At 34.6% G+C, this 16850-nt stretch overlaps 1 protein-coding gene across 8 annotated transcripts in view; it reads right to left on the bottom strand.

The window, feature by feature from the left end:
* The window catches only part of FIP1L1 (factor interacting with PAPOLA and CPSF1), a 75048-nt gene that overhangs the window by 39993 nt on the left and 18205 nt on the right, over positions 1–16850 (bottom strand). For all 8 annotated transcript variants that reach the window (XM_081154740.1, XM_081154741.1, XM_081154735.1 and 5 more), the window contains 2 exons: positions 10068–10177; positions 4198–4305 (listed from right to left, as the gene is read on the bottom strand). In XM_081154740.1, coding sequence (XP_081010866.1) covers positions 4198–4305; positions 10068–10177 — 218 coding nt within the window. The remainder of the gene's footprint in view (positions 1–4197; positions 4306–10067; positions 10178–16850) is intronic.

The raw sequence follows: 16850 nt of genomic DNA, 5'->3' as shown, positions 1-16850 counted from the left end.
TTAGCACAATTTTAAAACATAAAGAGGTCATCAATAGTGCTAATGTTGATTAAGAATGTAAGTCCTCATGAAACAGAAACAATGATCACAGGTAACTGAAAAGGTAGAAAAATTGTTGATTTCGATAAAGGAAAAGCAGTTAGCCAGAGACAGCATTTCAGAGGCAATGATACATGAAAAAGTGAAGATGCTGCATACTGACCTCCTGAATGATACCCCTGGAACAAGTGCTGAAAGTGATTATTTTAAGGCTAGTAGGGGCGGTTCAAATAAATTTAAGAAAAGAAGGGTTAAAAACGGAATCATTTAGGGATCTGGAACAAATTAATTCAATTTACATTATTTCTTTCTGTTTGTTTGGTTTTTGTTAACCCTCATCAGAGGATCTTTTTCCATTGCTTTTTAGAGAAAGCGGAAGGCGGGGTGGGGGTATGGACATCAATGGGTTGCTTCCCGCACGTGCCCTTATTAGGGTTGGGGACTGAAACTGCAACCCAGGTCCGTGCCCTTGACTGGGAATCGAACATGAGGCCCTTTGGTGCAGGGGCCGATGCTCTAACCACTGAACCACCCGGGCCAAGGCCAATTTACATTATTTCTAGAAAAAATGATTCCATTTTCAAACAAATCACTTCTCAAACAGCCTTCCCGGAACTCATTAAGTTTGAGAACTGAGGTTCCACTGTATTTAATTCACAAGTAGGTTGCAAGTAAAGTGTAAGTACAATTAGTTTCATTTTCACAGATGTGGAAAAAGGCTCTCTTGTGTAGTAAAGTGCCAGCACCAGGACTCAGGCTCAGGTTACAACTCCAAAACCTTTCCCTTCTTTGACAAAAAGTATTTTTTATATGCTAATTTTCTGGGGCCTGAATTTTTAAAATGTTTACTTTTTTAAACTATATTAAAAATCAAACAAAAATCCTAAATGCCCAAAGGTGAAAGATGCTAAAATTTGACTCACTGGAAGACATAAATGTGTTCATTAGGTAGTCAAGTGTACTCAATTTTGTGCAGAGCTTGGAATAAAGGTTTGTCTACCATATTTATGCTTAATTTTATTTTTTAAATGTATCACTGATAGAAAAAGAGATTATACAGTGAGTTGTTTAAAAATAAAGGCCTTGGCCCGGCCGGGCATGGCTCAGCGGTTGAGCTTCGACCTAGGATCCAGGAGATCAGGGTTCGATTCCTGGTCAGGGCACATGACCGGTTGTGGGCTTGATCAATGACTCTCTCATCATTGATGCTTCTATTTCTCTTTCTCCCTCTCCTTTCCTCTCTCTGAAATCAATGAAGATATATTTTTAAAAAATAAAATAAAAAATAAAAAAATAAAGGCCTTCATATGTCTAATCACATAAAATCTTACAAGCTACACAATACAGCAATATGCAGAGTGCTCAATCAAATGCCATAAAGGTACAGGTACATCTTTTCAGTACATTATTTCATCAAGACATAATAGTAAGTAGTGCAAGAACAAATGAAAAGTCTCTCTTAGATGTAATGTTCATTTAACATCCAGTTTTATTACTATAAGTTTTATGTTTGTCTATTATAAGAATGCAAGCACGTTTAAATATTTTCATGGTTCTACACTGAAAAACAATAGTAAAATAGTTTGTTTATGCACTATGTGGATTATATAGTGTAAGTACTGAAATGTATTGCTTTCAGATACAAGAATAATTTCCCTGTAAACTAGCAATCTTATTTCAAGAAATAAACTATTGTATCAAAGATATGAGAATAATTTCCCTGTAAACTAGCCATCTTATTTCAAGAAATAAACTACTGTATCAAAAACAACTATTTTAAATAGAAAATTCTAAGTCAAATGATTGATATAAAAGGAATGCCAGATGTGAAGCTTAAAATTGCATTAAAAATAAAGTATTTCTATGTTTCTCCTTATGAAAGCCAACTTGCCTGAACTGCAGGTATTAAAAGCCAAAAATGTAGGACTCTAGCCCTGGCTTTGCCTCTTAATTAAGCCATGAATTTGGCCAAATTCCCTAATTTCTCAGATCTCATTTTCCAGGTAAACCAGGGAATAGCCAGAAAATAAAGAATTTCAGGATTAAAAAGGCCTTCCAGATAACATAACCTACAGCTCTTATCATTTTACAAATGTAGAAACAGAGGCCTAGAGGCTTTAGGGAACTGTCCTAAATTCACACATGAGCAACACCAAACCTAATATCCAAACCTAGTACTTATGCCATGAAACAGGTATAAGTTTAAGAAAATAGTTATTCTTTATATATAAAGATACCTACTGATTCATTATCAATAGTAGCACGATGAAAATGAAAGCTCTTATTGTCTGGCCCTTATTAGATCACTGAACAGATTAAATATTAATCCAGTGTTTCTTTAAGCACTGTGTACTATAGTAATCAATTATTATATATAGAAATATTATACTATTAGCACTGCTATTAAACTTTTGGGTTCCACAGAAATATTAAAGGTGAAAAGATTCATAGACTCTACTCCACACTTTTCAGATCTTTTATTTAAAATAACACTTGAAATTTCTACTGGTTCTTCAAGAATTTTAGTTTTAAAAACTAAGATTAAGGCCCTAGCCGGCTAGCTCAGTTGGTTAGAGCATCCTTCTGATACACCAAGGTTGCGGGTTCAATCCCCAGGTCAGGGCAAATACAGAAACAACCAATGAATGCATCAGTAAATGTAACAAGGAAGCAATGTTTCTCTCCGCCCCCCATAATCAATAAAAAAAATAAAAAATAAAAAATAAAGTTAATATTGTATATAATACATAAGAAAAAATGTCAACTGGTACTTTTAAAATATTAGTAAGATATACAAATTTTCATTCTGTAACTTGTTAAAGCAACACATGCAATTGACACTACTCTAAGAATATAGATAATACAGGATAGGGCAAAAGGTTTACAATTGTCTATGGAAAATAATACAATAATTAATAAACAGTAATACAAAAATAAATTGTTTTTTTCATACTCACAATTGTAAACCTACCCTGTATATTTAGCCCCACCCCGTACATTTCTATCTGCATAAATTACTATACTTATAGTTGGGATAGCCTTTAAAAAGTGAAATACTTTTTACTTTGAGACAAACACCCATTTTTGAGAATGTGTAAGCTTATTCTCTCCTAACAAGAAATCCTATCAAAGCAAGGTGACTAGAAATTCCTATTACTTGTGAGGAATATATAATAAAGACCCCTTAAAAAAGAAAATTTTTATGTTTCCTCCCTCTGCTTTTCTTTTGGATGTTATGATCAAAGGTATCTGATCATAATTTACATGTTTAAAAGTCTGAAAATGAAAATAATTTAAAGCATATAACATCAAGCTGCCCAGGAAGAAAGCTTAAAATTCTATAACAACAAAAACATACTACTTCCCCCACCTCCCCAATATACCATCATTGTTTAAAACTTCAAATGGTAAATTAGGAAGGTATCTTAGTCTATATTTCTAAGTCAAGCTAATTATAATTGCTCAGACTGATTACTGTTGACACTGGACTTTCATACCCTAACATATTTGCTTCTCACTACATCCCTTATGATAGAAGTTATTATTCCCATTTTACAGGCTCAGGGAGTTACAATACCCATCCAAGGCTATATACTCTATAAATTTAAGATTCAAAACACAACCCAAAATTTTATGAAGTGTGGATGATGACTAAAAGCATAGCAACAATAAGGGAAATACCATTTCCTAGGATAGCTGGTAGATGTGCTTACTAAAATGGCAGGTTTATGCACTAAAGTTGGGACATAAAGATTGGAAAGAGTCAGTGGAGTCCAATTTCATGGGTCCGAAATACTGACTCAGAAGGTAAATGTTCTTCCAACAAATAGTGAAAAGCTACCAGGGATTTTTAAATAGGGTGCATTATGAGAAAGAATTAAACCTGCAGCAAGAGGGAGAAAAAACATTTATTGAGCACCCATTAGCATGGCACCATGCAATTTATATTATAAAAGGCTGGAGATGAGAAAGCATGAATAAGGTGATAAGGCCTGACTTAAAAAGTAACTTAAACCCTCAAAACTATACTGAAAAATCATAATTTAGGGAGTAAAAATATGGTACAGTCTAATCAAAATTTATTATCTTACCAATAAGACAAAACAACACTGATCAGCTAAACATCAGGGAGTATCCAATGTTTAAAAATAGCCTTACCTTAGATCAGGTGATTCGGCCCTCCCATATCGATCCTGCCACTTCCCAACGCTTGAATTGGCTTTTCTGGAGGCAGAACTTGTCTGAGACTGAGAAGAGGTGCTGTTTCTGGCGAGATAAATTTGCTATGTTTTTTCTTATATATTGTTGCCTCTGACCCCCCTTGTTCTCTTTTTTCCCCCCTGACACACTTTTTATAAAATCCTTAATCTTGTTCCTATAGTATCATTCTCCATGTCACATAAAATATTTGCAGCAGTACTAAGACAGCTAGTGGTATTTAAATATAGATGTGTTATCAACATTTTACTAACTCTAGGATATTATTAGAAATATTTTTCAACACAGATGGTATCATGTCAAAATGCAGAAATAAGAACCAATGCTTTCTTCAGGTTATAATATGTAGTTGAGAAATAAATTTCTGAGTTTTCATGAATAACATTAATTTCTGCAGTTTCACAAAATCTTATTCAAAATTTTGGTATTTCTTTCCCTATATTTAGGTATAAGTATTCTTAGTTTTTAACAGTAACACTTCGATGTTTTATAAAAACTTACAGTAAATATTTCATAAAAATTCATTTCAAAATAATTTAACTCTTCAATGTAAAATTCTAAAAATATATGTACTTATATATCTGCTTATTTAGGAAAAAACAAAAACAAAAGAACACACAGAAAGAATAAATCAGAAACTAAATGAAATGAAACTGACTATTGACAGGAATGAAAGAAATAGGGGAGTGACAAATCTGAGTATACTTTAGAATAGCCTTGCCTTTCCAACTATGTTAAATGTTTTATGTATGTAAAAAATAAGTATGTCAATAAGCAGGGAGGAAAAGAAATGCTAACACTGAATACAAACAGAAGCAATAGGTCAAACTGTATTTTAAATGATTAATAAAATGGCTATGAAAGAAACTTTTGAACAAAGGATTTTGACTAAATACCCTTAGTCTAAAAAAAAAAAAGAACTGCAAAGATATCTTGAACTCAGGCCTTTTGTAATAGTAGGTGTATATGTTCTAATGTATTTTGTGTGTATTATAAAATGAAGCAAATGAGAAATACTGAAGTTGTTGGAAACTAGATTTTCACTGTGGGAAAAGGGAGATGCAATAGGGAAAGGAAACTAGAACCCTGTAGTGTCAAATTTTGAAAAACATGAATGCTTGTATGACTAAAATTTATAAATAGAACATACACATGGCAATTTCATATTGAAACTGCTTGGGTTTTTTTCCTAACTCTGAGTGCTGCAAATATCTGGAAATAGTGACCCCCAAAGGAAATAATCAGCGCCAACATTAGAAATGTTGGTTTCTAATGACCATTTCCCACTAAAAGGCATGAGGGTGCCTTTGAGAAATGGCTGCTTCCAGGGAAGGAGCAGGGAAGATACACGATAAGCCTGGAACATCTGGTCATGCCAGAAAGTAAAAAATCAAAAAGAAAAAGAAAAAAAAAAAGATGAGGACATATCAAAAGGTCACAGAAGCCAGTTTGAAGAGGCTGCCATGGACCAAATCTGGAAAAATTTGAGCATGAATATCAAGTACAGTATATACAAATCATATATATAGTTTATATACCACATATACAAAAAAATCCGTATTTATAAGCCACATACACATACTCTCACACATAAAATAAAAATTAATGAGTTTGGCTGATAATAAATAAATAAGTGTGAGAGATGGGAAAACTCATTTTTAAAACAGAATGCCAACTAACAAATGTAAGAGAAATAACAGTTAGATAATCACTATTTTGCAGCCATTACATTAATAATATATTTTAGCAAAAATTATCAACAGATACTAAAATTCTTGGAAACTTCAAAGAGAAACAATTTCCATGGTCTCCTCCGATTACTTATTAAATACAAAGGGAAACAGTAACTTGGCAGTGCAGAAATCCTAAGGACACCACCACAAATAAGTGATTATAGTTATCATTACTAATAATGGGACAAAGTGACATCATGCACTTCCAGGATGAAGAACTGATAAGGATAGAACTTCACTTACATAGTATTCCTGCCCAAAAAACAAAACCTGAATCTAATAAGAAGGAAACATCAACAAAACAATTGGAATGTACTCTTCATAATTCAATGTCAACAAACACAAAGAATACCTAAGAAGCTGTCCCAGATTAAAGAAGAAAAAAGAGATAAAAAAGCTAATTGTAATAAATGATCCTGGACTGAATCCTAAATCAAGAAGGAAAGAACTTCCATAGAAGAAATAATTGGCAAAATTTATAGTTGTATTATGTCTTAAATGACATTACTATCTTCTCTCTAAAGTCAGTAAAATTTTACTTTCAAAGATGTCTTTCTAATTTCCATAAAAATAAAAAACAGAAAAAACAAATATTTAGGGAAATAATTCACAATTGCTGAAAAGTATCCTTTTGACCAAGTGAAGATGAATCCAGAAAACAAACTTTCCTAATGAAAAATGAGCACTTTTTTTACATCCAAAAGTGATATGCTAGGTATGTTTCTATAGGGATTGTGTTGGCAATTATCCATTTTTTTAGTAGTAAAACTGCTAATTTTTCTATCATTTCTTTACTTCCTTTTTACTGTCCCTTACCCACTACTGTCCTCCCATCTCTTCTTAGATCCATGGGCCATCATTACAATCACTCCCTCAAGAACACTCTCACCTTCCTTGTCCTCTCACCTTATCATATTTGCCTGGTATAACCTCAACCTCTGTTAAATCCAACTGTAGCTACTCTTCATAAACACATGAATACCTGACGAGGGCAAGAGAAACATACTGGTGCACGCTATTTTAAACCCATGGCCACTGACCTCAAGAAAAGCTGGGAAAGTAGTTTCTCTCCCTGTGTCATCGATTTTTCACTTGACTCATTCCTATCAGCATATAAAATGCTGTAATTTCTCCCACCTTGAAAAAAAAGCACTCTCATGATTCTACATTTCCCTACAGGCACTACGTAAAAATCCTACTCCTTTCCCCTAGTTTATTCACCTCCAAATGACTACTTCAGACGTTCTCCTCTCTTCTCAAACATTCAACACCCCTTCCACTAATCTTCATTTTCACCAGATAAGCCTGCATCCTTTGCTGCTGAAACACTTGACGCAATAAGAGAATTTTCAGTTGTTCCCATCACCATTATCTACCCATCCACCTTCATATACTGCTTTCCCTTCTGTAACTATGAGTGAATTGTCCATGCTCCTCCTTAAGGCTAAACTCTCCACTTGCATATTACATCCCATCCCCTTTGACCTTTATAAGGCCACTGCTCTAACAACTGTCCCTTCACTATTAACTCATTCTCCTAAGTATACAAACATGCTGTAATTTCTTTCATTTTGAAAAAAGCTTTCTCCTGACCCTACAATCCCCCTCCAAATACTTTACCGTTTCTGTTCCCGTCAGAAAAAAAAAGAAAAATTCTCAAAAAGTATCCTTATTTTTTCATTCTAATTCTTCCCATTCTCTCTTGAATCCAAAAAGTCTGTCCAAAAACTCTTTTTTAAAAATCTTCACCTTATACCACTGAAAATGATTCTGGTCAGGATCACCAACGACCCTTCCATTTTAAAACCCAAAAGTCATTCTCAGCATTCTTCTTCTTAATCAATCAGTATTATTTGATGGTTAATCACTCCTCCTACTTTGAAATGCATCCTTTTTAAGATATACACTGGGTCTGCTTCCAATTTCACTAATCATTCTTCTCTACTGGTCTCCTCTTACTGTCTCATACTTATTTTTCTGACCTGCAAAGAGTGCTCCAAGGCTCTGTTCTCTTACCACTTCTCTATAAATACTTACCTCTTCTATAATCTAATTCAGTTTCATTTCATACTATTTAAAACACTGATCACTCCCAAATTTGTATCTCCAGCCCATGCCTTTTCATCTCTGCTCCAGATCCATATACGTACTTCCTACATAAATTTCCATCTGCATATCTAATAGCATCTCAATTTTACTATGTCCTAAACTGAATTCTCAGTCTTCTCCCTGAAAAACTAGCCCTCCTGTAGTCATTTCTATCTCAGTATAAAAGATGTACACGATCTTTTATACCTTTTGAAATATATCCAGTATTCGGCTACTTTTCATCATCTGCATCATTACTACCTTAGTCCAAGTTACCATTATCTCTTGCCTAGATAACTGCTACAACCTCCTAACTGGCTCAAAATCTGATGGTGACTCCCCATTCATTTCACTTATAGGAAAGCCAAAGCCCTTATAATGCTCTTTATAATTTGTCCCAAGTATTTAAAAAAAAAAGGGGGGGGGGGATAGGCAAAGTACAGAAAAACGGCTGTTGATTTTTTAAATAGTTTAGTTTAATTATAATAATAGCAAATATCCATAGAGTATTTATTTACTATGTATGTACGTATTACGGTTCTAAAACACTTTACATAAATTAATCCATTTAATATACATAACTACCCTGTGAAGGAGGTATTTATTACTATGTTTTACACATCAGGAAATGAAAGAACGAGATTAGGGGATTTGCCCAAGGACACACAGCTAGTAAGTAAACAGAGCCAGAATTTGAAGTCTGACTCGAGAGTCTAAATTCTTAACATCATCTACACTATAAAACACCATAAACTCAATGAATGAAAGTTGACCTCTTTTAAAATACGAAAAAAAGCACACCCAACAAAATACTATATATTAAAAAGATCAGTATTTCTCAGCTATCACAACTTCTTAGCCAAACATTTTATGAAGTTGCATTTAGTTTAAATAATCATATTTGGAAATGCTCATGGGTAGTAATTGTTAAGATGAGAAGAGATAGTCAAATTCTAATGGCTTTGTGACATTTAATTTTTAAAAAATAATACTTTATTAAATTTATTGGACAATAGTTAATATGAACATACAGGTTTCAGGTGTGGGTTTCTGTTAGAAGATCTGTATATTGCTCTGTGTGCCCACCACCCAAAGTCATATCTTCTCCCATCACCAGATATTAAGATCCCCTTCACCCCCCACCCTCTGACATTTAATTTTAGCTGGAAGTTTCAAGAATCTCTATTTCAGGACTGAATTACAGAAAGTCTCTTCCTGCATCTATATATTATGAAATATAATCTCTTATAGCAATTCAAAATAGCAGAATAACAAACCAGAAAACTGTATAAAATAAATATAAGCAAGTAACACAAGAGGTAAATGAACTAGTAATAGTTGGGTTATTGATTATTTCAGGCTCAGAGAAATAACTGATTTAAGTTATCTAACACAAGATTAAACTGCTGACATCAAACTTCACTAGTCTTATCTAATCCTTTATTATTTTCCTAACAGGCTAGCCATTTGTAATGTTGAAATTAAAAGGACATCTTTTAGCATGTTTACCTCTTATAACTGATACTCTGAGGAACTCAAAGTTAGATGTTATCACAACAAGCCAAAGAAAATGGTTTTAATATGAAAGATATCCTAGGCTAAAATTTCAACAATCTCTTCTACTAAAATCAGTAAAATTACTTTAGGCCAATAGATTAGGATTTAAGGAAGTCCAATAATTCTTTATATAAGAATACTAAGCACAGAAAACAGCAAGACTATTGTTGTCACCACCTCTTCTGAATGTAAAATTGTCTCTATACACACATGTAACTATAGTACTATATTTCATTTCTCACTCACTTAGATCTTTTTAGGTGGAACAGCACCCAGATAAGTTTTTCACAAAGAATTCACTTTGTACTACACAAAGTAGAATGTTTCAGTTTTCTGGTGGCACATTCAGAGTTTTTATGCTTCACTAAAGCACTAACACAAGGTGAAGATACCAATGCCTTCAATAAATTGAGTTACAATGGTCTAACTAACCTGCTTGGTGGGAGTCCAGTCTTGAACAAAGAAGGAGGAGAAGTAAACTCAGCTTTTGTAGATGGAAGTGCTGCTTCCTTCTCCGAATTTCCAGTTCTTCCCTGCTGTACCTTCAAAAAAAAAAAAAAATTAGCTTAATTTAATGAAACACACTGAAGGTGTTCAAATATATTTGTAACATTTTATTTGAAATTAAATATAAATGTTTTATTGCTGAATATTTAATAAATTAACCTATTTTAGAACAGCATTAGATGAAAGACACCAAAGACAGATTGTGGGATCGAAATGTTGCCAATGATTAAAAATTTCACACTAAGGTAACTTAAAGTCCAATGAACTATAATTCTTTAGGACATTAATAAATTCCCTCAGCTCACCACATATAAGTCCATGGTTACGACTCCATGTTTCAGAGTTCAAGAAAGGCTTTGAAGGATATTCTCCTTCTACATTCACTATCGTTATCTAAGAAAAACACCAATGGCCATTTTAGCCATCCTGACCATTTTCTATTCCGTGATTTGCTATAACAAAAATATGAATGATCTATCCCTGCAGTACCATACCATTTCTCCCATTTTCCCATCATCATCAACATCCTACCAGTTCTATACACTGGCAAGCTGAAAGTCAGTCACCTGTCTCCTTAATACATCTTCTCCTTCTTTATACTCAGTTTCACACCAGTTATCTACTTACTCCATAATTTTCCCCAGATTTGTCCATCTTTTCTGCTCCTATCAGATCCTTTGAGTATGGCCCAGTTATTCTCCTTTACAATGGTGAAATATTTCCTTTATGTACTCTTGCTTTTATATTCACCTTCCTATCTTAAAACTGTCATTTATTTATTACATTTAAACTAAGTTCAAGTTGCTGACCACTTGAATAACATCACACCATACATTGTGCCTATTTGTATTCTACTGCCCCATTCAGACTAAATTCAGCATCACTCTCCTTTCCCCATGAGGCAAAGGCCCAGAGAATCTCAGAAACCTTGACTCTGAGATAGTCAAACCATTGATTCAATTCCAGAAATCACCTCTCTCAAATAATCATTGTGAGAAAAAGAAACCCTTATTTATATTTTTGAGCCATTATAGTCAGATCTCTTATTAATACTGCTGAGCCTAATTCCTAACTGGTTCCTTCATATAATTAGGGTTTTACATTAGCATTTTATTTGAACAAGTTCCACTGCTTAAAAGAAAAATCCATTTAAAAGGCACTGATCCTAATGAGGAATGATAAGTATCAGCATTAAGACGATGAGGATAGAAAAAAATGGATTTGATAGACATTTGACAGGTAAAATTGACAGCATATAGTGATGGGAAGTAAACACAATTCATTCATCATTTACTAAACATCTATCTGTACTAGAAGCTGAGACTACACAGAGAAATACAACAAATCCCAGACTGTGGAAAAAGAAAAACATACAAACAATGAGAGCAATATAATAAATGCTGTAAAAAAAAAATCTGAGATAAAAGATGCTATGGGAATATAGAAAAAGAAATGGATTTCTTTTCTGGGAATGTCAGGAATACTCAGTTGACACTACGGTCTCAACTGTTCTCCTGAGCTCAAATAATTTATATTCAACTTCTTACAAGTCTAATAAATATCTCAAACTTAACACGGTCAAAACAAAACTACTGATTTCTCACTATCCCCCAATCTGATCCTCTCTAAGTCTTCATCACACAAGTAAATGGCACCATCATCTACCAAGTTCTCAAGAAAAAAAAATTTAGCAAATATCCAATACTTATGAACATCTAATGCCAACTTTACAATATATACCAAATTCAAACACTTATCATATGTCCACTCCTAAAAGCAGGTCAAACCCACTGCCACATCTCAACCATTCTAAATTAACTTGTCTTTGTGCTTTGGTCTCACCTATCTGAATTCCATCCTCTGTACATAACCAAAGCAATCTTATTAAAGTGTAAATGAACACATGTTCGTCCTGCTAAAAATTCTCTAATAGCTTCCCCATGCAAAAAGAGTAAATGCTAAACTTCTTGTAATGGCCTACAAGGATTTACATGGCATGGGCCCTGCAAACCTCTCCGACCTTATTTTCCTCTATTCCTTACATACTTATCTTTACTATGCCCAGTCATAATGGCTTTTTAAAAATTCTTTTTAACAGCTTTTGCACTAGATGTTCCTTTTACTTGGAATATTTTCTCTCCATACTGTCTCATGGCTCCCTCTTTATAATCATTTAATTATTGTTCAAATGTCTTCTTGGAATGGCATTCTCCAATCATTCCTGAATAATCTCTGTTGTATTGTCATTTTGTATTTTCTTCACAGAATTTCTCATTAGTATCATTATCTGAAGTTATCTTATTTACTGTTGTATGGTTATAGTCTGTTTGCTGCCACTGTAACGTAGAATCTTTGAAAACATGGTCGATGTTCAGTTCAAATCTAAACCCCAAGTGTCTAAAAACAGTGGCTGGCATGCAGTTAGTACTCATTATATCTATTATTTGATTGACTTTGGGAATTAGCTTAAATGTCAGTTCTTCGAAGGTTCTCACACGCCAGAGAGATTACAACTATATAATTTTTGGCATTATCATCTAGTTAATACCTATCTTACCCACGAAGTCAGATAAACTCTAATACACAGAATCTATGTATGTTTGTAATGTTCACCTCACGTCCACCCCCAACCTGAGATGCTTCCTGACACAGTCAATGCTCAGTTAAAAACTGGGAAGGAGGAAGGGAGAAGGATTGGAGAAGAAAAGTAGAAGAGGAAAGAAAAAGGGAAGAAAGCATAAAGAAATAAGAAAAGGTAGCAGGAACAAAAATACATTTTAAAACATGTAAATATTGCTTTTATTTCCTCAATTTTGTTTTCTTCTTGATTTCTTCATAGTATATTTCTTGTATTAAACAATTCTGAAAACCTTCACCATTTTAGCAACCCTCGTAATCAACGTCCATGATCATTATCCACTTGTTTGTCTTCAGATGTTATACTCAGGATTACACAGGCTCAAAATCTGTTTAATCAGAACACAGATTATTTTTTCACCTGACCTAATATTTTAAGATACCATGACTGATTTTCTAAAAAATTCATGTCAGATCTTACATATACAAACAAAAGTTGACTGAAGTCTGTAACCTTGAGAAGCTAAATATTAACCTAAATTAAGCTACCACTGTACCAAAAACTTAAATTATTTTGTGAAATTTCCTTCACCTGCCCTTCATAGCATTATTTATAAAAGTGCAACATTATAAACAAAATATCTAAAAATAAATTTGATAATTGTGGCAAACCAAAATAATGGATCATGAAACTATTTAAAGAGTTATTAATAAAAAACTAATAGTCTAGGAAAACACTGACCACATAATGTTAAGGTGAAAAAAAGAAAAGTAGAAAACCATTAGGAGGTTTCAAAATGGCAACAGAGTAGATGGATTTTGCTTGCACCTCCACTCAGACTCAAACTGAAAATAAAACTAGGTCGGGAAACAATTATCTTGAATTACCAACTAAAGACTATATGAAGCGGAGACTTATAACCAAAGACTGGCAGAAGAAACCATGAGACTGCACCTGTACAGCAGCTTGCATGCCATGGTTGGGGTTCAGCCTCACACAGTCACTCAGACTGAGGGTAGATCCCAAAAATGAATGAGCCAACAGCAATCAAGACTCAATTATAACAGGAGGGTCCACATAACCCACACAAGGGACATTCCTGGAGGACCCAGGTCAGGAGATCAAGGAAACTGCACCACTGGGTCGCACAGGATAACTACTACATAAGGCCACACCATGAAGACTGGGAGTCATAGCCGTTCTATTTAATACATAGAAACAAACACAAAGAAACAGCCAAATGAAGAGACAAAAAAACAGGGCCCAATTGAAAGAACAGAAGGAATCTCCAAAAAAGAGCTGAATGAAATGGAGGCAAGCAATTTATCTGACATAGAGTTTAAAGTAATGGTCATAAGGATGCTCAAAAAACCTAGTGAGAACTACAACAGCATGAAATAAGACATAGAAATCATAAAATATAACCAGTCAGAAATGAAGAATGACATCAAGAATACACTGGAAGGGCCTGGCCAGGCTGCAATGGTTGAGCATCATCCTGTGGACCAAAAAGATGCCAGTTCGATTCTAGGTCAGGGCACATACCTAGGTTGCAGGTTCAATCCCCGGTCGGGGCATGTATGGAAGGCAACCGAAGACCAATGTGTTCTCATTTTCTGTCTCCCTTCCTTTCTCTAAGCATGTCCTCAGTTGAGGATTAAAAAAAAAAAATCCAATTACAAACTGGGCAAAATAACTAAATAGACATGTTCCCAAAAAGACACCCAAATGGCAAAAAAAAAAACAAAAAAAAAAACAACTACATTGAAAGGAATAAAGTAGGTCGGATAAAGCAGAGGATCAAATCAGGGATTTAGAAGACAAGGTAGAAAAACAACACTCAATCTAGAGCAGTAAAAAGAAAAAAGAATTAATCAGAATGAGGGATAGTTTAAAGAAACTTTAGAACAACATGAAATGTTAAAACATCTGCATCACAGGGGTTCCAGAAGTAGAAGAAAGTGAGCACAGGAAAGAACCTTTGTGAAGAAATGACAGAAAACTTCCCTAACTTGGTGAAAGAAAAAGTCATACAAGTTAAGGAAGCACACAGAGTCCCAATCAAGATGAACTCAGAGACACACATTATAATTAAAATGGCAAAGGTTAAAGACAAAGAGAAACTCTTAAAGGCAGCAAGAGACAGACAGTGACCTACAAGGGAGTTCCCATAAGGCTGTCAGCTGATTTCTCAACAAACACTTCAGGCTGGAAGGAATTAGCACAAAGTATTCAAAATAATGAAAAGCAAGGACCTACATCCAAAACTACTCTATCCAGCAAAACTATCATTTAAAATTGAAGACAAGCCTGGCCAGGCATGGCTCAGTGGTTGAGCATCGGCCTAGGATCCAGGAGATCACGTTTCAATGCCTGGTCAGGGCACATGCCTGAGTTGGGGGTTCAATCTAAAGTCAGGGCCATGCAGGAGGCAGCTGATCAGTGACGACTCTCTCATCATTGATGTTTCTATCTCTCTCTCTCCCTCTCCCCCCTTCCTCTCTCTGAAATCAATAAAGATATATTAAAAAAAACAAAAACTGATGGCGAAATAAAAAGCTTCCCAGACATAAAATGGTTAAAGGAGTTCATTACTACCAAACCAGCATTGCAAGAAATGTTAAAGGGTATGCTTTAAGAAAAAGAAAAAATAGAGAGGAACATAGGTATAAAGGAAAAAAATGGCAATGATACATCTGATAAGGAGTTAATTTCCAAAATATACAAAGAACTTATATAACTCAACACCAGGACAACAAACAATCCAATTAAAAATGGGCAAAGGACCTGAATAGATACTTTTCCAAAGAGGACATAGAGATGGACAATAAACATATGACAAAAAATGCTTAATGTCACTATCATCAGACAAATGCAAATTAAAACCACAGCAAGATCTCATCACATACCTGTCAGAATAGCTACCATCAATAAATCAACAAACAACAAGTGCTGGAAAGAATGTAGAGAAAAGGGAACCCTCCTACACTGCTGGTGGGATTGCAGACTGGTGCAGCCACTGTGGAAAACAGTATGGAGTTTCCTCAAAAATTTAAAAATGAAACTGTTTTTTGACCCAGCGATCCCACTTCTGGAAATACCGCCTAACACTGAAACACCAATGAGAAAGAATATATGCACCTCTATGTTCATTGCAGTGTTATCTACAATAACAAAGACCTGGAAACAGCCCAAATGCCCATCAACAGAGGTGTGGATAAAAAAGCTGTGGTACATTTACACAATGGAATACTATGCAGCTGTAAAAAAGAAGGAAGTCTTACCTTTTGAGATAGCATGGATGGACCTGGGGATTACTATGCTAAGTGAAATAAGCCAGACAAAGACAAATACCATATGATCTCATAAGTGGAATCTAATAAACAAAATAAACTGACGAACAAGACAGAGTCAGAGGCATGAATACATGGAACTGACTGATAGAGATCAGAGGGCAGGGGGATGGAGGGGATTGTGAAAAGATTAGCCAAACATATGCATAGCCCGTGGACACAGGCAAGTGTGGTGATGACCAGAGAGAGGAGGGGCGGGGGCTGGGTGAAGGAGGGTAAAGGGGGGAAATACGAGGAACATCTGTAATAGTGCCAACAGTAAATAAATAAAACTATGTTAACTTATCATAATTTTGTTTCAACCCACAAGAATAAAAAGATTGGGAAAGCAGCAAAATTTAGGACTTTGAAAGCGGAAGAAAAAATAGTAACTAATTTAGGAGACCAAAGAAATCTGAATCCTAAATCAGCAATGACAATGCAAAGACAATTAAATTTTCATGGCAGAATCCAAAGAGGTTCAGGAACTGACAACATTCAAACCAGTCAAGTATAAATCCTCTAGGAAAAATACTGAAATTTCTTCTCTGAAATATCAGATTACCACAATACAGAAAAAAAACAAAAAGTGAAACAAACTAAAGATACTGACATCAGAGGCTGAAAAAAGCTTAGCCCTACAGTAAAGCCTACAGTCAGGAAGTTCTATTCATATGCACAGAGCTTCCAATCACCTTTTGGGTGACCTACTCTCTCATGACTGAATGGCCAAAGCTCAACAAACATTTGAGAATAGTCAAAGGCGGAAGCCAAAAACAACAAACTTGAAACTTTCAA

Source organism: Miniopterus schreibersii (assembly GCF_964146895.1).
Source record: "Miniopterus schreibersii genome assembly, chromosome: 1".
NCBI lineage: Eukaryota > Metazoa > Chordata > Mammalia > Chiroptera > Miniopteridae > Miniopterus > Miniopterus schreibersii.
This window is presented reverse-complemented; position numbering and strand designations above follow the sequence as displayed.